The sequence below is a fragment of the Cyprinodon tularosa genome, unplaced genomic scaffold (assembly GCF_016077235.1).
Source record: "Cyprinodon tularosa strain WSP-4 unplaced genomic scaffold, ASM1607723v1 ctg808, whole genome shotgun sequence".
NCBI lineage: Eukaryota > Metazoa > Chordata > Actinopteri > Cyprinodontiformes > Cyprinodontidae > Cyprinodon > Cyprinodon tularosa.
In genome coordinates, this window is record NW_024039572.1 from 193,939 (window position 1) to 221,433 (window position 27,495).

Below are 27,495 nucleotides of genomic sequence, written 5' to 3' on the forward strand. Positions count from 1 at the left end.
CGAACCGACGGGTCCTAAAGACCGCCGCTTCTCTTTAATCGTGGGTACGCTCGGTTTTCTCCCCGGCGTTACCCGCTATTAATGATCGCAATTCTATACTCCCATTGGAGCATCTTTACTAAAAGCAAATAACATAGGCAAAAGAATGATTGTTTTGATTCTATTGGTTTTAATATGAATCTTACATATAAAGATCACAGTAGTCCATAAAAAATGAACAGTTACAGATAAATGGCATACACTTTTTGCAAACTGGGCACAATTTGAACATGTTATTTTTTTATGTGTTACTGGAAATAACTGCATAACACAAATTTACAGAGGTGATGAAGTAAAAAAAAGTAACTTAAAGAAAAAAAACTGTATGTTTAATTTTGTATGAGGTAATCGTTTTATAGACATAATTTATTTAGATTAGAATTTGTTAAAGCCACAACCATCATCTGAACTCATCACTGAGATGAGAAAGTGCAGCTAAATGGTAACTATGGTCAGATCTACATATTTCTGTCTCATCAAGAAAATGTTTGGTGTTTCCACTCTATTGAAGTTGACAAATAGAGGCCCTGAACAGCAAAAAAAAAGTTGTACAAAGAGGAAGAAAAGCATTTCCATTCAGCACAGTTTCTGTTTTTCACATCGGTTCTCAGATTTAATGGCTATGCAAATTGAACCTTAGAGACACATGTACTCTTAAAAGATCTTTTGTCATGGAAAACAGGTGCTGGCAGCCGACTTTCAGTCATCTTTGTTTAAAAATACAAAATAATTAGAATTTTACAAAATATATGTAGTTTATGAAATTCTATACAAAAACATTCAGTTATGTATAAAAATCACATATATATATATATATAAAAAAAAATACACACAAGGTGCCTACTTCAAATATCCAGCATTCCTCTTGTGTTTATATGTTGATGAAAACAGATTAACAAAACTTAAGATAAACTTTTCACAACCTGGTTTTGGCCTAACATACACGAGTAAAGACATAATCATTACCTATACAGTATCTCATATATACACATTTCAAATAGAGGGAAATACATTATCCAAACCAAAGACAAATACTTCTAAGAAAAATGTAAAGATGGAAACAGGCGTTTTGTGCTCATGTTGTTTTTTTTCTAACGTTTTCCTTTTATCCCAAACAGCAATGTAAGTAATATTTAAATTAAAAAAAGAAAATACACTTACAGAAACAGCTACATTCACAGAGGAAAAAAGAAAATAGATTTCCAAAATACATTCACAGAAACATAAATAATCACAGCACTCTTAGCAACTAACATTTCAGTGGTTTACAGCCATTTTTCTTCCTTCTGTCTGAAGAAAAAATGGTAAAATTTCATCCAATCGTGGGAACTGATTTGTTAAACCAGAAGCAATTTCTAACAGTCTGCAGAAGTTTTCAATCCTGCCTTTAATCATTTCAAAAGACATCTTCATCAGGTGACTTATAAACCCATCTGCATGTCAGCAAAGTTGAAGAAGCTGTCAACATCGCGGGTTGATGTGTTCTTGTTGTCCGAGACAAAAAGCTGCAGGAAGAGAGAAAGTAAAAAAAAATAAAAATAAAGCACAACCAAAGTCACATTTGTATGTATATCTAAAGGAGAAATATGCTCATAAACAGCATGCGTACTTTGGTGCCACTGAACACTTCGTTAGCGATGTTCTTGCAGGCTTCCACGACACCATCACCGTTCAGCTCGAGGGCAGTGACGGGACCTTGAGAGGAGAGGTATGACATTATGAGTCACAACATCTACACTCCTGATCCCTGTATCAACACTCAAAATCAATCTTTAAGGTGCGTTTTCCCCAAACTCTCATGTGACGACTGGAGCGAGTGATTTCCATGTTGTCAGGAGCGACTAGACGCGAGCCCATATTGGCCATCAGAGTGAAACAGCACTGCGAGTATAGGCATTGTGTACACGAGGAGAGCAAAGGAAAACATCACAGAAGTTCAAAAATCTGAAATTGTATGCTCATTTGCATCAGGTTATTTCAATCAGGGATGGATGTGGCTGCAATGTGAGGTTAAGTAGTTGAGCAGACAAAGCTTTTTTCCTGTTAAAAACCCCCAAAGTCAATTGATCTATGCTCCTGCAGCAGAAGAGCAGCTCCTATGGTTCCTTGCCACTGACGCCATTTTTAATCCATTTTTCCCCCTACCATATGACATAGAGCACCAAGCCTCGCTCTCAGCCACACTGAGACGAAGAAAAAGGAACTGGTGTTATGGCATATTCTGTAAGATTGGTAAATGGATGATTCTCCTATTTGACGGCCAGGTGAGGAGAGCTGAGTATAATTTCACCACAATGTCGAAGAAAGGGAGCTAAAATATCAACCTGCCAATGCAGGCGATCATTGTGGAAGCAATGTGTTCAGTCTGAAGTTTTTGGGATACAAAAAAACCATGCATTCACCCATCAACATGATAAAAAAAAATGTTGTGTCTTGCAAAAGTATTAATGTTCCCATTTTATACAAGAATTAGGGCTGTTTTTTTCCTAAAACAACAATTGGCTGACTTCCCCCCCCCCCCCCCTTTAATTTTCATGATAAAAGGACAAATGACAGACATTATCCCCAAACACTAGCTTTGATTTCAACCATTCCCCCGTGAGGTGAACTTAATCTTCATGTTGTGAAACATGCTTGAAAAACAATACTTGTTTCCAGAGATGGCAAAAGTACTCACTTTCCGTACTTGAGTAAAAGTACAGATACTTGTGTTAAAAAATACTCTGGTAAAAGTGGAAGTACTGATTAAACTTCTTTACTCAAGTAAAAGTAACAAAGTACAGGCTTATAAATTTACTTAAAGTATAAAAGTAAAAGTAGAAACCACTTTTTTCATGCTGTTGCCTACATTTTAAATGGATGTCTGCCAATAGGACTAGATCTCCGTTGTGTTCATTTTCAATCATCTCGTCGTCCATGCTACTATGCTAACGCCACCAAGCTGCAATGATTTGCCGCCAATGAATACCGCCGAATCTGTCGATTCATCTTGTAGTGGTGCGTCAAATGCAAGGTAGATTCCCATCCAATTAGATTGAATTTGGTATTGATGACGTGAAAAATAATAACGGTAACTCCATTGAAATGATTCAAAACTAAAGTAACGAGACAATTTTTTAAAATGTAAGGAGTAGAAAGTACAGATATTTGTGTAAAAATGTAAGGAGTAGAAGTAAAAAGTCGCCATAAAAATAATTAGTAAATTAAAGTAAAAATATCAGAAAAATCTACTTGAGTACAGTAATAAAGTATTTGTACTTCGTTACTTCCCATCTCTGCTTGTTTCACAACAAACAATGAAAATATAACACACCAAATGTTAGCAGCTAGTGGTATCACACAGGTAGCGAGTTTATCAGTCATGAGAATATATCCACAAAACAAAAAGCGATGAACTGATGTCACCCTGAACCATGAAAGACAAAGGATTGGTAAAAAAAACATTAAATCTTCATGAACAGAAGATTTAATGAATCAATAAAATCAGACCAGAATCTATTTTAGTTGGATTTTAGTTGGTTTACAAACACAATAAAGATACAGGCGATCCAAACTGAAAGAAAAAGCCCAAGAGATTTTTTTTCCTGCTAATTCTTCAGAAGGAATTCAGCAAATATTCTCCAATTCTTCAGTGCATCCATGTTCTGCAGCTACAAGTATTTCAGAGTGCATCATAGTGCCCAAATATTCTTTCTGCAACCTTCAAACACTCAACCCTGATTGACACCCTTTGCAGCTATGAGAGCTACGGCTTTTCTCAAGGTTTTGGAGTGTGTTCATGCTAATCCTTTGATTGCTGTTGTAAAAGCACATTAGTGAGGTCAGAAACTGGACAAAAAGATCTGGCTCAGAGTCTATCATTTATTCCAAAGGTGTTCAAATCATTAATTTAATGTGTAATGTAGGCCAGTCAAGTTCCTCCACATAGTTTTGTCCTTGTAAACATAGCTTTTTTTCACCCATGTAGAGTAATGAGGTGGTGAAGTAAAACTTGGCGCATGTAGACCGTTTCTACAAATTTGAGAAAGTACTGGCTGCTCTCTGGAGCTCAGTTAATTCCAGCATGGGAAGTGTAATAGTGAGCAAAGAGTCCAATCTTATTTCCTCACTACTACAATCAACTGTTAGATGTATTTTGATAAAGTGGAAGTGATTGGAGACAACAGCAAGTCAACCACAAAAACGTTAGTTATGGTTACCCGAAGGAACAGGGACAGTAAACTGAGGTGCATAGTGCAAAGAGGCAGGGTTGTATAGTGCAAGCATTTTACTTACATTTGCACCTAAAAATAGATTAGTGTGAGTAGAAAAATAAATGAAAAACTAATGGCAGCATGGATGCGAGTACAGATTTAATCCCTTTCACTCAAATTTTGCTCCTAAAATATTTCTATAGTGCCAATTCACAACACATATCATTTCAAGGCACTTTACAGTTCACTAGATCATCCAGTCAAATTGATTCATAGTTTTCTATCTAAGGAAAACCAGTTGATTGCATCGGCTAATTGACTTGAACGCAATCCCTCACACTAAGCATGCTTGTAGCAACAGTGGAGAGGAAAAAATCCCTTTTAACAGGAAGAAACCTCCAGCAGAACCAGGCTCAGAGTGAGCGTCCATCTGCCAAGGCTGACTGGGGTTCAAGAAGACAGAAGCAGAGAGAAACGTCTTCCCACAGCAGGCAAACTGCCTGGTTTTGCAGCCAAATGCTACACACCTTGGCATTTTAATGGCGCGTCTCTGTGGGAGTGGGTAGTACCAATATGGCAGCCAGTAGCTTCACTGTTTTCAGTAATCCAGTGAATAAATAGAGATGAGAGGCTGCAGCCCTGAATCCAGAGAGCAAGCTTAAAACTCATTTACGTCCTGATTGGCAAATAAATAAGAGAAGCACTGTGAAAACATAAACCCTGGGCCAGACTGCCACAAGCTCACTGAGGCAGGTGAACACAGAATTGCATACTTAGCGAATCTGTCGCTATATTTATCAAAATCTAGCGACTACTTCCTTTCTTCTTGGAGACCTAAAGGACAACACATGCACCAATGGCTGAGTTTAGTATCTTCAGCGAGTAGTGAGTGAGTGAGCCCCTACCTACTCCAAAGCACTGCAGCTCGTTTCTGCAGTCAGAGGGAGAAGAACGACTCTCCCATTTCTCCATCGAACATCAGCCACACATGAACAAAGCTTCCACTGATCCCCTGAATTAACAATTAGGATGTAAATATGCTTTTTTTTCCTCCTTTGAACCTGTTGCACTAAAATAGATCTTTCCTGCATTTAATTTGCACACACCTCTTTCTCTTTGTATCTCCAGTAACTATCTGTAAGTTAAAATAATAATATATAGTTTTAGTTTAATTTTAGTTATAGTTTCAGTTCAGGAACACTATAAATTGTTTTTATAAAGTTTATCTTGCATTTTAATGTATTTGGAGATTTTTAAATCACATTCAGTCTCATTAACCATGCACACACTCAAACCTAAGTACAATTTAGAGGCCCATTATCCTAACAGTCATGTTTTTGGACTGATGGAGGAAGTAGGAGTATCCGGGGAAAACCCACACATGCACAGGGAGACCATGCAGACAAACCCCTGGCTGGGAATCGAACCCAGATCCTTTTTGCTGCAAGGCAACAGTGCTACAAATTGTGCCGTTGTGCCAGGCTGCACAGTTTAATGAAACATTACTTGTTTTGCCCCCAGATTAATTATTTAATATTATATGCATATTATTTATCAGAGGAAAAATTAATTTAGTTAAAAAAAATTAACAAGTCAAGAAAAAAGGTAAAAAGCTAATTGAAAAGTAAAAAAAAAAAAAGTTAAAAAGTTAATAAGCCTAGTTAATTATATTTAGGTTTATAAACTAAAAAATGTAAGTTCCAGTATCAGCATTAATGCCTCCAAAATATGTTGTACAAATAAAATGTGTTTCTTTCACTCTGAGTGTTTTTCATGAATTTCTCATAGAAGCACAATTTTCTAAATATATTCGGGCAAGTTGGCGTTTCTTGTTATTACATTAAAATTCATTTTTGCATTCAAAATATCCATATTTTTTGAATGTTACAAAGGTCTTGCCCTGGATTCCAATAACACTATTGGCTTGAAATTCTGATTGCCCAATAAAGGGTTATTAATATGGCATCATTGTTAAGACCTTAGTTAAGTCCTTAGTGCAATAAATGTTGTATGACAAAGGTTAAGCTAAACCTGCATAAATTACATTAAGTTAAGAGGTTAAGGGACATGCCTCCAGCATTTCATGATTTGATAATGTTTAGCACCACTGCTAACTAGATCTATAGGTTTAAATCAGAGTGGATCCAACTCTGATTTACTGATTTAGCTATATAAGGAAAACCTTATATAGCTAAGAGCAGAACCAGGCAGGTAATTCAGCATTTGAGTTGAAACACCCATTTGAAAAAAAAAAAAAAAAGTCAGTCTCACCAAACAGTAATTATTAGCCAGGTTCATTTTCTTTTTTTTCCTTTTAAAGGTGCCATTTCAGAAAATTCATAGTACACTTATTTTTTCATTTGGGAGCGCCAGTGCTCCCTGTAACAAAGCCAACCATGTGCCCTTCAGATTAGGTAAAGAACAATTGAACAAATGGGTTTTTTGTGGCCAAGCAGCTGCTTCTGCTACCGCTGGACTCTAATGTAACTACCCACATATCTATCTGATGAACTGATGATGGAGGCTGTATTTGGTGGCCGTCTGGCTGTATTGTGCCTAATGTAAAGTTCTGAGGACCGGGGATTATGCTGTGGGGTCTATGCTCTCTTTTACCTCTTTATACATGAAAACAGCTAACAGCTCATCTGTTTTTCTAATAGAGAGCCACCTATACAGCTATTTATCCTAATCTTTTCTAACATAGAAGGTATTTGTTGATCAGATCTACAGTCATCATGTATGTCTGGTTCCATATATTGGTTGGATGTTGCTGCTAGAGGTCTCTTCCTGATACAAGGAGTTTTTCCTCTCCACTGTCGCTACATGCATGCTCAGCGTTAGGGATTGCTGAAGACTCCATGCCACAATACAAGAAACTGTCTGTTACCACATGCTTATTCAGTACGAGCGATGACTGGATGCAATCAGCTGGTTTTACTTGATAGAAATGTTCTAACCAATCTGAGTGGATGATCTGATTGAACCATCTCTGTCAAGTGCCTTGAGATAACATGTTGCAACTTCATTCTTCTATAAAATTGCTGTAACATACATAAAAAATATAAGCAGAGTTTTCTTTTTTCCACCAAGTCATAATGATCAGATTTGTATTAAAGCACAAAGAATAACTTTCCATTCCATACCTTCACCCTCCTGAGCTTTGAAACAATTGCAGCTCCTCTAAAGCTACCATTAGCTGCACCTATTTCCATTTTGCTATCGGTTCCTCTAGTGACTAATGTTGAATGCTTTCCAATTTCAGATGTGGGTTAAGCACCAGTAAAAACATGTTGATGCTTGTTGTTTTAACTTGAAAAGAAATGTGGAAAAGCTCAGTTGGTGTGAATACTTTTGCTAGTTTCTGAAAAGCTTCTGTCAATCATCACACAGTGAAATAAAACAGATTTACGTTTCTGTTTATGAAAGGAGGAATCGGAGACACGGAACAAGAATCCTAAGTATTTAAGACACGCCTCACATGGATCTGAAAGAAAATGTTCTCTACACACCAGATGCCTTCTATAACCAAAAACTCAGAGAGCAGAAGCTAAAGTTGGAAGATATGTAAAAAACATTTTCCAACCGATTTTCGTCAGTCCAACAAATGGCGATGGATGATATATTAGTGCAGGGGACCGTGCTGGTAATATTGTTAACCACCTGCACACACTGCTAAAACGCAATAAGGCAAACATGCTTGTTTTCTTGTCAGAAATGTATAGGTTTAGTCCAGTGTGAACAGTTTGCTCTTTCCCAGTTGTTCTGACTATGTTATAAAACATTATAGTTTATTGATTGTTCAATTTTGTGCATTCAGCTAATGAATGAATACCAGACTAAAAACTGGGGAGTTGTGTTTTTTCAATGGAAAGAGCAAAGCTTCACTGGAAGAAAATGTTCCTCTTATTTTTTATTGATTGTCTAATTTTGCATTTGTTGTTAGGGAACGGCCTATAAAAAAAAAAAAATTCTCCCTGGTTCTGGTTCAGATGTTTAAAAAAAAAAAAAAGACAGCTAGTCTTTGGATCAGTTCTTTCCTTCTTAACTTTAAGTTGATAAATTACTGCTACATGATGACACTGGGGAAAAATGTGCAGCTGAAAAGAGTATGTGTACCATTTTTTTTTTTTTGTCAGCTGCAGCAATGATGGGGCTGAATTATTGTGCAGCTGAGGCATTTTATAAATATACACAGAGGCTTACCTTTACTGATAAACTCCACAAGATCTTCTGCGTTGCTTTGAAACACACGCTTTGCATCTTCAGGCTTCATGGAGACCTCTTTGGTCTGGATCAGTACGAATCCTTTACTGGTTGCCTGTGTAAAAAGGAATGAAGTTGGCCAATAATAACAAAAGTGAGTTGTGTAGCCCGTAAAGATTCCTAAATGAAAGATGTTCCCTGTAAGACTTCTTGTTTCGTTTCTGGTGATGCATATTCTTTTCAGTGACAGCAAACGTCAATGGAATATTTACACAGCAAGACTGTCAGCTTTGCATGGTGGTTAGCATTTAGATAAAAAAAACCCACAAAGACTGAAATATAAACCGGAGAAAGCCAAAACACAATAGGGAAATAATCTTTGGTTTCAAATTTTATTTTGTCTAAACCTCTAGAATGGTTCACAACCAAATATTTAAAGATGTCCAAACCATAGCGCCTTCAATGAGCCATTCTGTTTTATACTCATTTAGGCTTAGTTTAAGTAGAAGGTCAGACTGACAAATCAAAAATTTATGAAACATTGGATGAAAGTCCTGCAGCAAGTAAGATCTGACAATTGCACCACCATTTCACTATTCACCAACAAACACTTCCTCTATGCGCACACTTTCCAAAACCAGGTTCCCACAGACATGGCCTCCTCTCTTTACCAACACTTACCTCATCTATCAGTTTCCTGGCATTTGCAGTTGTATATTCTCCAGCGAAGAAAACAAAGAGACAGGACTCCTCGCTGTCCTTCCGCCTCCCTCCTTTCGTCAAAGGCACGATGCTCCGGGCGGCCTCGGTGGAGATCCGAACAGACTTGAAGTCAGACTCTGGGTCGGGCATTGGGACAAAATCCAGCACATTTGAGTCCTCTGGCAGCAGGCTCCAGTTGTTCTCTCCTGACACCGGCGTGAAGTCATGGATGTTGCTCCAGTTGTTGTTAAATATGCTCAGCCCCGCATCCTTAAAGTGGAAGGCCAGGTCAGGGTAGTAGTACTGAAAGCAGCCGAACTTCATCCCTGTGGAGGCTTCGATGATGGGCTGAGTGGCGCAGCACAGGAACACGTCCATCTTTTTACAGTCCCGCGTGCGAAACTGCTGACAGGCAACCACGCACTTGATGTCTTTGCAGTCTCTGAAAAACACACTTCCCTTAACAGGTCCGAGGACAATGCGGCAGTTGACGCAGTCGTCGATGTTGATAGTCGCTGAGTGGTCCAACACATAGATGTTGCAGTTCTCACATTCTTGGATTACAAACTGCTGGCCGTTCAGTTTTCCAGGCAGGCGGCCGACAGTGACATCTTTCAGTCCTGTCAGCATGTAATCCTTGGGATCAACCTGGAGATAAACAAATGTATTCAAAAAATTTATTTGGAAAAAATATTTAAATACATAATCACAACATTCTGAAACCTATTTTTAGTTATATCACAATGGTTAAGTATGAACGTTTTAACTGACAAAAATTAACCAATCCTAAGTAATCTTGGGAGAAACCTGGTCCGGGCTGGGGTTTTTTTTTGTTTAATTTTGTTTTTAAGGTTGAGATAGAGGTTCATCTTGCTGTAGAACAGCACAGACCTAAAGCTAACTATGAATATGTACAATATGTATTGGAAAATGCTTTTATTCAACAACTCTAACTGGGTTTGAGCTATTTTGTAAAGTTAGTAGAGACTTGGCAAAAAAAAGAAGAAAAAAAAAACCTGCTGCATTACGGTCAGTGAAACGTTATAACACAAAGTATTGTCTCAGAATGAGGAATAAAAATGAATGCCACACTTATTCCAATTTTGATTTACAAGACATCATAAAAAACAAGTATTATTCGCTTTTTGCTTCCCATTAGTCTATCCGGTCATAGGTTTGTAACATAACAACTCGTGGAAAAATTCATAAGGGTGAGCATACTTATGCACGGTAGTGAACAGATACAGCAGTCTAACAAAAGAAGAAATGTTATGCAGCAGAGTAGCCAGTGACTCATTATTTAGCTTCTACCAAGGAACTGATGTCACAGGGTTGTACACCCTTTCAGAAACCACAAAAAAGTGCCTGTATGACAAAAAAAAAAAAAAATGAAAAAGAAACCTGTCTTGAGTTTTAATCAAGATTAGCCATTTTTGGATTATTTCCATAGTAGTGAAGGTGATATAAAAAGGAAATATACTGAAATGTAACACTTGAAATTTTCACAAACATACCTGGTGTAATAGAACAAACCTAAACTGAATAGAAAAAAATCTAAAGGGCTTTAACCCTTAGGGACAAAATAGCAGAAAATAAAAATGGCTTTGATGCCTTAAGTATTTAAAACTTTGGTAGTAGTGACTAATCTATACCTACTTGGTTCCATTAGATCTGGCAATTAATGTTTACTGTTTAGCATTTTAGCTGCACTCCTAAGTGGAGCTTTTATAGTAATAACGTTCACCACAAAGAATTTATAAGAGGCATCTATGTTTGTAAGGCTCCAACTATACTGGTAATCAGTTGTGTCAAAAGTAGAAGTATAGATACTGCAATTTAAAAACACTCTGGTAAAAGTTGAAGTATCAACTTGACCTATTTACTGAAGTAGAAGTAAAAAAGTATGTGCTCCAAAAACTGCTTAAAGTATAAAGTTACCTTAAAAAAAAAAAAAAAAAAAAAAAAAAAAAAGCCAGATGCAACTATATGAATTGAAAACTCAATTTTTCGACTATTTGGAAAAATTCTTTGAGATAGGGCCAAGGATGAGGGAGGTCTTGTTGGTCTCCATCTCCCAATACCCTCTCCTGTGTCCGACCTTTCAGACATTTCAACATCTTATTCTGAATCCGACATTTTAGCATGGCATAGACAATTCACGTTTGCAGTTTGAAGAACACCTGCTTGCTTCTGATGATTTCCTTTAGCTAACCAGTGAGTGTTTGCACTCATCCAATTGCACCAGTTTTCACTAGATGTGGATGGTACCACTGATCTGCATTGGATGGCACACATGACGTAAAATAAATATTTATAAACATTAAACCGAAGCCAAGAGTAACGAGTAACGTTTGTTTTCAAAAATGGAAGAAGCAGAAAGAACAGATATTTGTGTGAAAATGTAATGAGTAGAATTCAGAAGTCAAAAGAAAAATAAATAATGGAGCAAAGTATAGATACCTAAAAAGTGTACTTAAGTACAGTAAAAAAGTATTTGTACTTTGTTACTTGACACCTCTGCTGGTAATGCTTAAAAACTCCATCCTTTTGCTGTCTATATCCACCTTTTCCTTGCAGGGTGGTTGGTTTCTTCAAAGGGCAATTTAGAGAGACTAACAGCCATATGGGAAAACGCTGAGGTAGGGCTGAAACAATTAATCAGATTAATCGTGATCAATTGATTATTGAAATGATTGTAAACTAATTAAAAATCGATTAATCATTAAATGGAGTATAGAGACTCTGAAACATACTATTAGCGGCAACCCACTTAGAGCAGCAATTATACCAAAATTGTAAACATCTTGCATTTAAGATAAAAAAAAAAAAAAAAAAGATTTTGTCAACATGCTCTATCCAGAACTCCACAAGTGGAAGACGTTTTCACCTGGTTTAATTTAGTAAAAAGACATCTTTAAGGAACCTTTGGCTATACGATTGCTAATTGATTAATTGAAAAAAATGATCGAAAGATTAACCGATCTGCAAACTAATCATTAGTTTCAGCCCTACGCTGAGATACAAAGAGAGGAGCCCTGCATAAACACACGATCACATGCAGAAATACCACAACATATGAACCCAGGAAATCCATGGTGTGATCCAATACCCGCTGCAAACTGCTCCAGCAAAAAGGCCAATCAAATGAGAGTTCTCATTTTGTTTTGTTTTTGCACCCCTGTACATTACCTTTACATATTGCGCAACTCTACATGATAACATCAAAAAGCACCAATTAACTACCTTTCAGGAAGTACTATATTTTGAAACAGCCTTTCTGCAACTATTATACCAAACCAAAACTAAAAATAAGTATTCCTATAGACCTTTGAAGCTAATTTATAAAGTAATGCATTAAGTAGCGCGGCCCCTTTATTAGATGTTAAATAACCCACTAGTGTAAACGGAAGTTGAACCACTGCCAAGCCTCTGAGGTCTCTGCAGGGCAACATAAGGCTGTGTTATGTTGTGTAGTAATCCCATAATGAGATAAGGCTGGTAACATGGGAACATTTAGAGAGAAGAAGGCGACATTTTGAACTCTAATCGTGTTAATTTAACATACATTTACTGCACAAGTTGTTTTGTGTGAAATGCTTTATAAAAGCATGCATCTAGCTCTTAACTTAATGCAGGGTAAGATTTGTTAAGCACGGTGAGGGGAAACTGCTGCTTAAACTTGACACGGAACCAAAAAAGGAACTTTGTTGTTTCTAGCAAGGTAATTAAATATGTAGCTAACCAACAATATGATTCACTTATAAGGAACTATCTACAGTACAGCCCGCCTGATTTATGTTACCATTTTGTTGCTTTTGTTTTTTAACAATCCTCACCTTTTCTCTTTTATCCCAGCTGTACTGCTTCGGCGGCTCATCGGCGTTGTTGCCAAGGGGAACCGCGTTACCTCCACTTTCGACAGTCGTTGTCGTCGGCGAGGGGTTCTCCTTTTCCGCCGACTTTCTTTTGGATTTTTTCGAGAAGAAGCACCCCATTTTGGCTTTTACAGAAGCGACCAAACAGCACGGTCACGTCAGCCCGAAAAAAAAAAACCCTCGACAAATTATAAGGCGCGACCGACACCACAGTTGACAGGGTTTTTTTTCTTCCTAGTTTTCAGCTTCCCGTTTCGCAGCTTCGTTTTCTATCCAATAGAACACCTGGTGTTGGTTGCATCAGCCAATCGTTGCCCTGGATAGAATGACGCACATACGCAAAAGAGTGAAGCGTTCACGTACAAGATGTACAAGCTTGATTTCCGCTGCAATAACGTTCCAAAACGCGCATTTGTAAATTTATGTATATAAAATGAACACTCCAGTAAATAAAATAGACATACAATCAAGGTAAGCTAAACAAATCCAGCCTTTATGTCGTGTCCAAAATTTTCTTTCATTAACAAAATAAGAACGGTTTTCCAGATTAGCTATGGAGCTTTTTTGTACTTTGACGTTTTGTAAAATCCAATTTCAAACCACATTTTATGTGTCAAAATATTTAACTTCAAACACTGAAAAAGTAAATAAATGGAATTAAACATGAATTATTAGTTAGTAAACAGGAGATATTAGTTTTACTGACTACCACAAACGCATCACCAGTTCCACTCCAGACACTCCCCTTTGGGTCCTAAATAAAAAAACACTAAATAAAAACGACAAGTGGAACAGACACTGAATGTAGATATAATGTACCAGTAGTTAAAATACTGTATTAATTATTGATTTTCGTCTTTAGTCTTATGCACACAATAAACCAGTTCTAATCTGAATGTTTCGAAACGGAATTTAAATATAACCATGCACAACAAACCTCAAATGGCAGTTAACCATCTAACCAACCACGCATTAGATTAGCGTCCTACTTTTACCGCTAGGCTTCGCTAATAATAGGTAATCCTCATCACACCTTGCTTCCCCCTATCTTTTTGGTACTTCCCTTCTTCTTACTGAGCTCATGCCCAACCACAAACAATGACATTTGACAGATTAACACAAAATAGGCCATAATTCCCCAAACCTTTCTGCTTATAAAAGAAAATGTGAGAATAACTATTGTTAAAGGAAAATATTTATCTGACAGTGAGTCGGTAAAAGACCAGCTGATTCAGTTTTCAGCTTTTACTCCCATGATCATTACTCAGACTTCCTGTATTCCTGACAGCATATTTTAAAGGTTAGTGATCAGTAACACATATATATTTCCAATATGTGGTTACATACTTGTTTGTTCTTCTTTTTTATTAATACAATAACCATTTGTGTTTAGAGCAGCAGCTCATGTGGCATTGCAATTCAATAAAAACATGAAAATAGAAACCAGTCAATTGGATTGACCTGGAACTCTGTTCTTAAACATGCTCTGTATTCACCAAGGACATTTTGACTAACTAACAGGCTAAAGTACTTTGCAAAAAAAAAAAGGTGTGGCTTTCTTTTTTTTTCTCACATTGCAACCACAGTGTATTCTATTTTGGTAATAGTAATATACCAAAAACAAGTTATTTACTGAGAAATGTGAGTCAATCTCACCACTCTGTATTTAAACCTCTCTCTCCTGTGCTGATCTGAAGTAGAGACTTTCAGCCATTCTTCTTTGCAAAATGGGGCAAGTTCAGAAAGCATGTGAACAAAAATTTTCAAATTTGATTATCTGGACTTAAAAACCTCATAAATATATCTGCCTATGATTTGTGTTTTTCAAATAAAACTTGTCTGTATCACTTTCTTTCCTCTTAATTGTTAACCCTTTATAGGAAAAGTTACCATTTTTGATCACTTGCATACTCCTTACAAATGGAGTCCCCCCCCCCATCCCTCAGTGAGGTCTAGAAGCACAATATCTATATCCAGCCATTCAGCAAAGATACTGCTACATGAGCCCTTGAATGATATATTACCTACTGTAAATTAAGTTGAAAAAAGTTAACAAGTAAAGAAAAAAGGTAAAAAGCTAATTGAAAAGTTAAAAAGGTAATAAGCATAGTTAACAATTATATTTAGGTTTATAAACTAAAAAATATAATGGCCAGTATCAGCATTAATGCCTCTAAGGTTATGTTGTAGCAAATAAAATGTGTTTCTTTCACTCTCAGAGTGCTTTTCATTAATTTCTTATAGAAGCACTTTTGTTATTTTTCTTAATATATTCGGGGAAGTTGGCATTTTTTGTTATTACACTGACATTATTTTTTGGCATCAAAATATCCAGATTTTTTTTTATGTTACAAAGGTAATAATATCTAGTCCTGATTTCAATAACACTATTGGCTTGAAATTTGGAATTTAAAAGTATCTCACTGAGAACCCTATAAAGAGTTAAGAACCACTTTGTCCTGGTCTATAATCAAAATCTCAAACAGTGTAAAAGCAAAACTATGCAAGAAGTTGAAAAAAAACCCAAGCTGATTTAACATATTTTACTTTATGACCACTAGGGTTCAGTGCAACAAAGGAAGGACAGCTGCAACACTGACTGGAGCCCAGCAGCCTCTCAGCCTACCTCTGACACAACCGCCTAAAGCGCAGCTATGTTAAGATCACTTTTTGATGCAGGATCAGTGCATCCAAAAAGATCAGTGGTTGCATAAGAAAGGATCCAAATGACATCACTATAGCAGGGCTTCTACTGCACATGCACAACCTTAGATTTGTTTTCCCCTATTGTTCACTAGGTCCTTTCCAGAGTCTTTCTGATTTGGAGATATTATCACAAGTGGATTAAATACGTAAGGTTGCACCTGACATGGATAAAAACAAAAAGCATCAGGTTTCAACATTTCATACATTATATTCCCTGAAACCATTGAGATGGTTCCTTTACACATTGAGGTACTTGATGCATGTCCTATTCTTCACAAAAAGGGTTTATTCTTGGAGTTTATTGTAATCTTGGAACTTTATGTCTAATGTTTATGATTGGGTTTATGAGGCTGTTTAGAAATGTTCTTAATCAAGCATTTGATGTTGTTGGATGAGATTACTTGGGTCTAATTCTCCCAAAATGTGCTTTATCACTTTGGATCTCAAACTTTATATTCTATGAAGGATTAATTTTACCCAGATACCATTAATTAGCACATATAGATGTCCCCTGCTGAGACTGGTGTATTAAATAACTAAAAGACAATCATTATAAACTTAAAGCAGCCCGGTTTTTGAATCATATATTTTTTCATAAATAAGACATTTTTGGGGCCAAAAATATAGGTCTAATATCTATATTTTTCAAACTCGAAATCAGCTTTATTACCTTTTCAAGGACAGCAATGGGAAAAGAGCGACATTGTCTCAGTGAACAGTCTTTCTGCTTTTTCATTTTTGTGAGAAACTTGTTTGACTTTGACTGAGGATTTTTGGCATCTTATTTGAAGCAGCTGCTCCAATCAGGCTCTTCAGGTTCTGTCTCTTTCTATTTTGATTTCAGTCCTTGCAGAAGGAAGTATCACTAAGATATAAGGTAGAAAATGGAAGGAGCAGCTCCAAAGATTTCTCTCCCAGGCTAGAAAGTCCCATTAAACAAACATAGAAATGTTCTGCTTGTTGCATTAACAGTCCATTCATTGTAAAATTAGACTTTATTTGCTAATGGTTTAATAAAAGATCTCAATTAAAATAATTTCATAATGCTTATGCATGAAGGCTATTTATCAACAATAGCCTAAGTGCCCTCTGGAGTGCCTTCAAAGACTATAAGCACTACTTACCCCATATGAGAACCATATTGGGTTGAAGTTAAGTTTCTCCAAACTTAATTTGTTATTCAACATCTTTATGAACTTTTCATTGTGGCAGTTGGATGTTACTCCTAAAACTAACATTTGGGAACATGAAGTTTTCTAAAATGTCTTTGTAAGCAGCAGTTTAAAGGATTCTCTCCCCTGAAACGTAGAGTAGAAAGCCCACCACTGAAGAACATTCCCATCATAATCCCTTCACTTAACTTTACCTTTTATAGAGAGCAGTCAGGTTAGTAATGCTCTTCTTGTAACGGCTGCATCCAAATTCAATAAAACCCAGACATTGAAAGATACATCCTGAAACTTTGACGTTATTTTTATTTGATCAGTTTACCGGTAATGTGGTTGTATGCACATGGAGAGCATTTTACCTATATTCTACTGTGTTAATTTATTGACAAAAAAACCCAAACAAATACAGTATAGGCCAAATTCAGTCCAAATACCATCCTCCTGAACTAGGGGTGCACTTGTCAAAAATGCTCAGTAAAGCAGCCCGCTGACTGGACTAACTGCTCAGATGTTCATGAACCAGTCCCAGTAAATACAAATCCTCTCCTTTTTCTTTTTTTTTTTTTAACTTTGTTTATTTAACATTTTGAACATAAGACAGACATTGTTGGGGCAAATTCAAAGTGTCAATACAATCTCAATATCACAGTTCTGTCAATCCCGATCCACCCTGACCGCCCACCCCACCCAAAGGCCAAAAAATAAATAAATAAACAAATGGGAAAAAAATTTATACATAAATAAAAAGTATAAAGAGAAAAACAGATCAAAAAGGGTAGACATGAATGTAAATGTAGATAGATAAGTAGAGATCATGTTAGACATTCAAGTATCCTCAGGGTCAAGACGATTCAAAGAGTCAAAATACAGGTGCTGGTCATAAAATTAGAATATCATGAAAAAGTAGATTGATTTCAGTAATTCCATTTAAAAAGTGAAACTTGTATATTATATTCATACATTACATACAAACTCATATATTTCAGATGTTTATTTTGTTTAATTTTGATGATTACAAATGACAACAAATGAAAATCTCAAATTCATCATATCAGAAAATTAGCTTAATTGGCCAGCAAACTCTCCTGACCTTAACCCCATAGAAAATCTATGGGGTATTGTGAAGAAGAAGATGCAATACACCAGACCCAACAATTCAGAAGAGCTAAAAGCCACTATTAGAGCAACCTGGGCTATCATAACACCTGAGCAGTGCCACAGACTGATCGACTCCATGCCACGCCGCATTGCTGCAGTAATACAGGCCAAAGGAGGCCCAACTAAATACTGAGTGCTGTACATGCTCATACTTTTCATGTTCATACTTTTCAGTTGGCCAACATTTCTATAAATCCTTTGTTTTTATTGGTCTTCAGTAATATTCTAATTTTCTGATATGATGAATTTGAGATTTTCATTTGTTGTCATTTGTAATCATCAAAATTAAACAAAATAAACATCTGAAATATATGAGTTTGTATGTAATGTATGAATATAATATACAAGTTTCACTTTTTAAATGGAATTACTGAAATCAATCTACTTTTTCATGATATTCTAATTTTATGACCAGCACCTGTATCTAAGAAAAGGGTCCCATGTAGCCTGAAATAACTTAATGGAGCCTCTAAGAGAAAACCTCAATTTCTCTACTTTGAGGTTGTAAAGCACCTCTCGAATCCAGCGGGCATGTGAAGGGGGTTGAGAATCTTTCAAGTTATGTATGATCAACCTACGAGCTCAAAGTGTGGTAAATGCTATAGCCCGCTTCATTCCTTTAGGCAAGTTAGAAGTGAGGGGGATGTCAAAGATTGCAGACATTGGATTGGAGACAACCAGAGAACCATATGCTTCAGACAGTGATTTAAAAAGAGGTTCATTGGTTCCTACTAAATTTTTCAACTTTTACTTAAAACTGCAAAAGTATAGCTGGATCACTTTCAATGTGTGCCCTTAGCTACTGATCTTTCAGGCAGAGGGTTTAATTACAAAATGTAGCCCCAAAACTGTGGTAGAATTTATTAAGAAATAAAAAAAATCAACAACAACATTAAAATGGTTATTTTGTTTGTTCATTTAAAGTCAGGAGTGCTTTTTGATAGAGGCAATAAGGTTCTTTGCACAGGGCATCATCGACAGGTGGGAGTACAAGCTCTAGCAGTTTTGTCAGCTACACCCTAACAAAATTTTCCACTTTGAAGGAAATAAAGAAATATGAGTAAAATTGTATTTTATCCATTTTGAAAGCATCTGGATAACAATTAAGCAACTTCAGATTCAAACCTCAAATGCCTAGACTGCACAAACCTGATATGGACTATTTTCCTCTGAGATATATGTATAGAAATATATATGTGTGTGTGTGTGTGTGTGTGTGTGTGTGTGTGTCTGAGTTTATATATTTTGTTTAAAAATAGTTTTTGCTTATTGTGACTCTATACAATGAACTATGTTATGATTATGAATAAGCCCTAAATAGAAACATGTCATATTTAGTCTGAAAATATAGTTCGAAGGTCATATAAAAAGTTTGAATTCATGAAGAATTTCTAAAAATATTTGTGTTTTTAAAAAATAGACTAACAAACATCTCCTCTCAGCACTTTTAAATGTTTGACACAACATCAGATCTACAAGGTGAAGCTTATGCAGGGAAATAGTTTAAGCAAATTTCTCCACCAAATGCTTCCATTTCCAACTGAAATCAAATCGGTGTCCACTTTTGAAAACGACCATCAATCCAGACCTTGCTTGATATTTATTGGTCACGCATACACTATGAATTATGGCAACAACCAGGGCTTTGGCTTTTCAAAATAAAACTGAAAAGTTTAACATTTAAGAACTAGAATAAGTTATAATTTACATTCCCTCTGGTCTAACACTATTTCTTATGAGCTCATGTGAATATGGATATATGAGAATCATTTTAATATTTCTCTTTTTTTGGTTACTATTTACATGGTTAATTTAATGCACCTTGTTTCAGAATGCCCATTTATTTTAACTAAAAACATTTTCCAGTTACTGATTTCACATCAGGGTAAAAGTACAAGACTCTTAGACATGTCTCACAAAATATCATCAAGAGCTGATGTAGAATTTCAAAATCAAAGCACCTCAAAATGTGTAAAATTGGTTACTTTTAGCTAAATTGCTGTCAATATTGCTAATAAATAAATAAAACAACAACAACAACAAAAAAACAAAAACAAACTTGATTTCAGTTTAGGGAAAACGTAGAACAACCTTAGATAGTCCTCACAATATATTATCAAAATCTGATGCCAAATTACAAAATTAAAACCTCTCAAAATGTGTAAACTGGCCACTACCTACGTTGCTGTCAACACTGCCAAGAAACTCTGTGCTTCCAATTACTAATTGTAGTTCAGGGTGACAGCAGGGCATCCCTGGATGCTTCTCACCAACTATGATCAAGATCTGATGTGGAAAATTAAAGCCCCTGACACAGGTGGGGGGCTAGGTGTGGCCATGGCCAGCCTTAGCCAATCATTGGCCACCCCTGTGGCCACCCCTACCATTTCTTCCCTCTAATACAGATGGCGGCAGCAGTAATACTCCTAAGTGGAATGTTTATTCCATTAATTTAGATATAAGTTCATGTAAATACAAATTTTATGCAGAACAATTGTTTATAAAAATATGTTAGTAATGACAATGAATAAGATTTTCACACCAGAACTCAAACCTGAAAGAATTTTGTCCACTACACCTTTAATTCAGACAGCATGGATGTTAAGATATTTGGAACCATTTGTTAGCAAAGGCTGTAGGAAAGTATAGTTAGTCTTTATTTAGAAAATATAGTTCTGCTGGTTAATTTTCCAGTTGGAACAGTGTAGATTGGCCCTGAGGTTCTGGCACCTATCCCCTTTCTGCCACCCCTCAGTGTACATTGGTTATTGCCTGGCAACCCTTATTATAGTGTTCTGGCTATGCCTCTGCTCTCACAATATGTAAAATTGGTCCCTTTTATCTTAGTTGCTATCATTATAGCTCAGAAAATCTGTTTTCACGTCAGGGTGAAAGTAGAACACCCTTAGATAGCTGAAGTGAAATCAGTAACTGGAAACAGATTTTCTGAACAATACTGACAGCAATTTAGAAAAAAACAAAAAAAAAAACAACAACACGAGGCTTTGATTTTGAAATTCCTCATCAGATCTGGCAGATATTTAGTTAGAAGGATCTAAGGGTGTTGTACTTTCACTCTGAAGTGAAATCAGTAACTGGAAATAAAACAATTAAAAAAATTTAGGTAAATACATGGGCATTCTTAAGTTAACCATGAAAAACACTTAATAAAAATTAAAAAAGCAAATTCTCATATACCCATTATTTTAGACCAGAGGGAATGAACCAACGTTCTTGGTTTTATTTTGAAAAGCCCGAACCAGCTTTGCTACCGTATTTCATAGTGTGTGCGTGACCGCTAAAAAGCCAATAAGAGCTGGCTGTTTCTGAAGAGGAGGTTGTTATGAACAGAACCAATAAATAAGGAGTATTTGAACCCCCCCCTCCCCTCTGACCGGATCATCCCAACAGGATATCTGCTTCAACTTCTCCTTTGTGCAGAAACGGTTAAAATTTCCTGTTTTCAAGAGGAGTGACCTCCGAATTGCACAATCATCAAAATCTCAGAGCAGTGACTCAGTAGCTTTGCAGATTGCTGGCTGGATGACTTTATGTGCAGGTCGTCTGTTCTTCACATAGAGGACCCCCCCTCCGTGCGCTGTTGTTCCTTTAAAAGGTTGAACTCCTGCTCGGTGTCTCCTCTGCGCACAGCTGTGCGCGCGCTCTTCTCCCAGCTGTGACATGGCAAACGGGCTGCGTGCGCTCTCAGCGGTGTCATCCTAAAAACATGGAGGCTCTCCGGGACGCAGCCTGTGCGGCTCGGGGCTCGATGATGATGATGATGCTGGTTTGGATCCTCCTGAACGCGGCGCCAGGACTCAGCGCGGAGGAGCGCGGAATGGTGGAAGAACTTGGAACGGAGAAGGAGGCGGAGGAAAGTCACCGACAGGACAGCGTCAATCTGCTGACATTCATTTCGCTGCTGACTCTCACCATTCTCACCATTTGGCTCTTCAAGCACAGGCGGGTTCGCTTCCTTCACGAAACCGGGCTGGCAATGATTTACGGTGAGGCTGCTGAAAATGGCACGCACACAATCACTGGCTCTCCTCAGCTCCACCAGCCTTCCACAGGCTGTGCATGATTCAGTCTCCCTGATGAGATCTAACGGCATCAGAGGTCTGAGCGAACATGCACACGCACTTAACTAGTCTGTAATTGGTTCTCCTTGTACTAATTTCTAGAAGATGCTCTCAGCTGCTCAGTCAGCCACAGCACTGCTGCACAGCCATAATTCAATGCACTTAATGCATGCTGTATCACCAGGATTGAATTTAGGGTGTGAGCTCAGGGCTAGAGTTGCTATTACTCTGCCTGCACAGGTTTCTACAGACATGCAAATGAAAATGGGTCAAATGCCAGGTATGCATGCATCAAGTAACTTTGTTTCGCTTTGCGCCTTGTCTGCATAACCATGGGTTTTCAGAAACAATCTTTGTATCTGAGTAAATACTTATGTTTCTTGACATTTTTATATTTTTGAAAGGTCTTCATTGATGACAGGCCTGAAATGTAGCAATGTAACATCAGGGAAATGCATATTCATACAAAAAGTAAAACTGTGAGAAACATGCAGCTTGAAGCTTGTGGTCAAGACCACATGAATGGGTCATGACCTCACTTTTTAAATAAGTAATCTGGCTTTGACAAATTACCCCCCCACCCAAAAAAAAAAGCAAAAATCACTAGATGAATGAGTGATAGGATGTCTCACACTTATTCTCCTTCATTTATAAAACACTGATATTATTATTATTATTGGGCCTTTAAACCTTGTGTATCAAAGATGATAGTGTTATGAATTGGATCGTAGATTCAAGGCACCTTAATGTTTGATATAAGGTTTATTCATCAGCTGATATTTCCCTATATTATCCAAATTTTATTTTCTATGTTCTACAAATCCCAGATAACCATTAATAGACTGCAACATAGAAATAATGTAAGTAAATTATATTTTAGCAGATCAAAAATATTATATCCATTTCACACTAGGAATGGGCAAAGAGAAGTTTCTGTTAATTTCAGTTTATTTTTACAGTATAGCACCAAATCACAGCACATGTCATCTGAAGATACTTTACAGAGACAATTCAGTCAGATCATACAGTCAGATTGGTTTAAAGTTTTCTATCTAAAGAAAACCAGCTGATTGCATCAACTCAGTGACTCAAAAGCATTTCCTCACACCCAGCATGCATGGAGTGACAGTGGAGAGGAAAACTCCCTTTTATCAGGAAGAAACCTCCAGCAGAATCAGGCTCGGTGTGAGCGGTGGTCTGCTGAGGCCGACTGCGGTTCAGGGAAAAAGGAGCAGACATACAGAAGGAAGCAAAGATAGAAAATGTAACTGTCAACCAGCTCCACAGACGGCCTCGTCCAGGAAATGCATAGCCAGGCAGATGAGCTCTGAGCCAGTTCCCTTTATTGTCCCACAATGGAGACAATTGAACCATCCCCTTGGGGAGCAGTGGGCTGCGATTGTGTGGCACCTGAGGAGCAGTGGGGTTAGGAGTTGTGGTCAGAAACCCAGAGTGCAAGCTGTAGGGTAGATACTTGCAACCTTCTCAGAGCAAAAGCGCACTGCTCTAACCACTAGGCCAACACTCCCAATAATATAGAGAACTCAGAGATAGAGATATAGAGATAGTTCAGGATAACCTGAGCCACTCTAACTATAAGCTTTATCAAAAAGGAAAGTTTTAAGCCTAGCCTTAAAAGTAGACAGGGTGTCTGCCTCACGGACTAAAACTGGTAGTTGGTTCCACAGGAGAGGAGCCTGATAACTAAAAGATCTGCCTCCCTTTTTCCCATTGTACTTTTAGAAATTCTAGGAACCACTAGTAAACCTGCAGATTGAGAGCAAAGTGCTCTGTTAGGAATATAAGGAACAATCAGATCTCTGATATAAAATGGAGCTTGGCCATTGAAGGTTTTATATGTTAGAAGGAGGATTTTAAATTCTATTCTGCATTTGAAGGGAAGCCAGGATAGGAGAGATATGATCTCTCTTTTTAATTTTAATCAGAAAAGATCAGATTGCAACCTTATAATAGTTTAGTGTATTTTACAAATTTTTTTTCTTTGTTTTTAAACTTGTAACACAAACTCAAAATGTTGATATCTGCATGTCAACTAGTGAGGCTATCTTCTCAAATAGCCAGCCAGCTACAGGCATGTTGCTTGTAGCTTAAAAACCACATTACCATGTTATTTAGAAGCGATGAGTGGCACACTTAATTTCCAAAGCATTATAATAATATTTGTGCAATTACCGTTGTCGCTTTAAATTATGTTGTAAAGTCATGCCTTCTTAGGTCCCACTAACCGGCAGCAGGTAACAGAACTATTTGGTTCCATGCTTTATACAGATTAAAAAAAAAAAAAACTCTACCCAGTCTGGCTGCACAAAGAAAGAAGTCAAACTGTCGAAACTGTGCAAAAACATTTCAAATTGTAACTTTAAAGCGGCATTACAGTTTTCTAATGATACTGCCACCTGTGGCTGAAACACAGTACTGCAGCACTGTTTTGCTTGGTGTATTAGCTCGTGCCCGTACTTCATTTCTTTTTTTCTTTATTTACTTTTTCAACTGCCATTAGTGTCTGAGTTGAGCTAAATGTCTATCACTTCTGGGTGTATAATGCTTCGATTGTTTGGTTGGTTGGGCCCATTTAACATGTCTTGATGTCATATGCACCGAGCAGCGTGGGAACTTCTGACCCAAAGCAAATTCATTAAAATAGGCTTTAGGCTCATAGATGCATCGGTGCTGCACTACTGAGGTGTCAGTCTCAGTAAAAAAATTGCGTATGTTTCAAAACAAACAATTAACATATCGTCAGGAACAATTTCTTGATGCTTCAGTGATTTAATGTTTTCTCGGGGAAGAGTAGTCTTTCAAAATGGTAACTTACTTAACAAAATTGTATTATATTAAATCTCCAATATCATGGTTCACATGCTTTTCTTTGCTTTATCACCACTGATGTATTTCCTAGTATATTTTTAAACCTAATTTGTTGGCAGTTCTAGCAATCCTTATGGTTGGAGGAGGTCAGGAATCTCCTTCTCTCTCCTTTATCTTCTCTCTGCCCTGAATCAGATTATGTGGACCAGTTTCTGTCTCATGTTAAACCATTACAGTGAAAGGAGTCCACCAAATCGAGTTAGTGGGTATAAAAATACCTTTTAAATGGATTGTAATGACATATACTCTGAAATGCATCTGTCAAATCTTTTGTGAGCTGATACTCAAGTTCCAAATAAAAAAGCAAGTTTGCTAGTTTAACTTTAAGGTTATCAGTAAGCCAAATACCCCAACTACGTATACACCCATATATATTTATATATTATAATAAAATTGCTGTTACGGCTGATGACCCATATTTACTAATATTGTATCCTATATACATCCCTTCCCTTTTGGCACCATGGTCTACGGTTCTGACATTGCTCTGCTGCCCACGGTTCTTCACTAAATCACTGTAGATGACTAAACATGACCAATCCCACCCTAGAAATAAAAATCTAAATGGGATGGAAGCAAACATCTGTTGTTAAAGCAGAACTAAGTCTATTTCAAATGGTGCTCCCCCAACAGGACCTTTTAAAAATTGCACATTGTATACACTGACTGCCTCCCACAGCTACAATGTGCTGCCACCCTCTAAACAGCTGGAAACAACTGCCTATTAGGCTGCAAATTGTTTTACTTTTATAAAGTCAGGGAATATTTCGGGGGGGGGGGGGTTCACATGCACATAAAATGAATAACACACACGACAAAACAGGGCAAGAGTGCATACTTTAAAACAGAGGTTCCACAAGTATTATAGCTTCTATCCTACAAAATTGTATCAGAGTTTACTCATAATCCAAACTATCAGTATTCAATGGCAGAGAGTGGCTTTGCTATATTTGCTGTGATAAGCTGGTAAAAAGTTGTAGTTTTAATATATTTTTGAATGAGAAAGTACACATCTAAACATCATCTGTGCAGTCGGTTCATCAAGATTACGATCCAGCCTTAAAATATTATGTCGCAGTTGCTCAGATTTTGAGTATATAAAAATTCTGACAAACTCAACTGACAACGAGTGAAATAGTATTAAGAACAGCATCAACAATCAAAGTACTTGGTTTTCCCCAGTTTTAAGTGTTGCTTTTATAACTTTGAGCATTTTTACATAAATGCTTTTTTTTTTGTTTGTTTGATTGATTTCTGTAGTGAATCTAAAGAGCCCAAACCAGTTGTTTAAAGACCCCAAGTGGGTTCATGACCCCAAGTTTGGAACTGTGCTTTAGCCCAGGGGTAACCAATTAATAATCAGCGGGGTCCAAATTAAGAAAATCAATAACCAGTAAAGGACTGGAGACATTTTTTATTATAATTACTTTAAACAGAAATTAACACTGTCATCAAATGAGGTTTTAAATGCATCCATGTTATACATTGACTTTGAAAAAAAAAATAATAATAATTATGTTTTAAAATCTAAAGTGGTTTTTTAAAGTAGAGAACAGCAATCGTTCCGTTTGGTATATAGACAATTTCCTGATTAACATATTTTATAAAACACCTGAACTGATTGGGATTTTTTTCTTTTTTAATGGCTTATTGAGTGTGCTTCAGGCTACCCTGCAAGGCTTTAATTCTGGGTATGACTGGAGAAAAAGCCATTTTCAAGCACATATCCAGGTACTGATTTTGAGTCTGGATCCATGTTTATTTTTGATTCTGTTCATGGTGGAGAATCCTGCTTCACAGCAGCAGGTTGAGCCAAACATACTCAAAATGTCACCAGTTCACCGCTGTAATTCCAGCACTCAATTCAATTCAATTCAATTCAGTTTATTTATATAGCGCCAAATTCACAACACATGTCATCTCAAGGCACTTTACAGTTCAACCAGATCAAATTGATACAAAGTTTTCTATCTAAGGAAAACCAGTTGATTGCATTGACTCATTGACTCAAATACAATCCCCCAAACTAAGCATGCTTGTAGCGACAGTGGAGAGGAAAAACTCCCTTTTAACAGGAAGAAACCTCCAGCAGAACCAGGCTCAGTGTGAGCGGCCATCTGCCGAGGCCGACTGGGGTTCAAGGAGACAGAAGCAGAGATACAAAAAGCAGCTGTAAAAGGCGGCCCCGTCCAGGAAACACACAGCCAGGCAGACGAGCTCCGAGGCAGCTCCCATGCCAGAGGACGAAGAGAGCACATCCACTCAGTCACGGTCAGAGAAACAGGACCACACTGGAAAACAGGCCGATCTCCAACATCTATTAACAAGGGTGTTGATAGAAGCAGCACAGCTGATGTTTCTTTCCAGGATGACGTCACAGCCAAACAGGAACAGACGAGGCAAAGCTACTCTGAGGAAAAGCAGAGAGAGCAGAAGGTTAGAGATTGAACTAACAGATTCTGCAGAATAGGAGAACAGA

The 27,495-nt window shown here is 37.1% G+C and overlaps 2 protein-coding genes across 3 annotated transcripts in view; one reads left to right on the plus strand and one right to left on the minus strand.

Moving 5' to 3' along the window:
* Positions 1-146: 146 nt before the first annotated feature.
* Positions 147-13,257, minus strand: rp2 (RP2 activator of ARL3 GTPase). The gene is made up of 5 exons (XM_038271726.1): positions 12,974-13,257; positions 9,117-9,785; positions 8,436-8,550; positions 1,649-1,734; positions 147-1,544 (listed from the first exon to the last, which is right to left on the minus strand). Exons 1-5 carry the CDS (start codon positions 13,130-13,132, stop codon positions 1,461-1,463), a joined length of 1,113 nt encoding a protein of 370 aa, XP_038127654.1. The 5' UTR covers positions 13,133-13,257; the 3' UTR covers positions 147-1,460.
* An 8,115-nt stretch (positions 13,258-21,372) lies between these two features.
* The window catches only part of slc9a7 (solute carrier family 9 member 7), a 62,194-nt gene continuing 56,071 nt past the window's right edge, over positions 21,373-27,495 (plus strand). The window contains exon 1 of one of the 2 annotated variants that reach the window (XM_038271727.1): positions 21,373-22,052. In XM_038271727.1, the coding sequence (XP_038127655.1) occupies positions 21,773-22,052 (280 nt within the window). In that variant the 5' untranslated portion in view covers positions 21,373-21,772. The remainder of the gene's footprint in view (positions 22,053-27,495) is intronic. The other variant, XM_038271728.1, reaches the window with a different exon arrangement.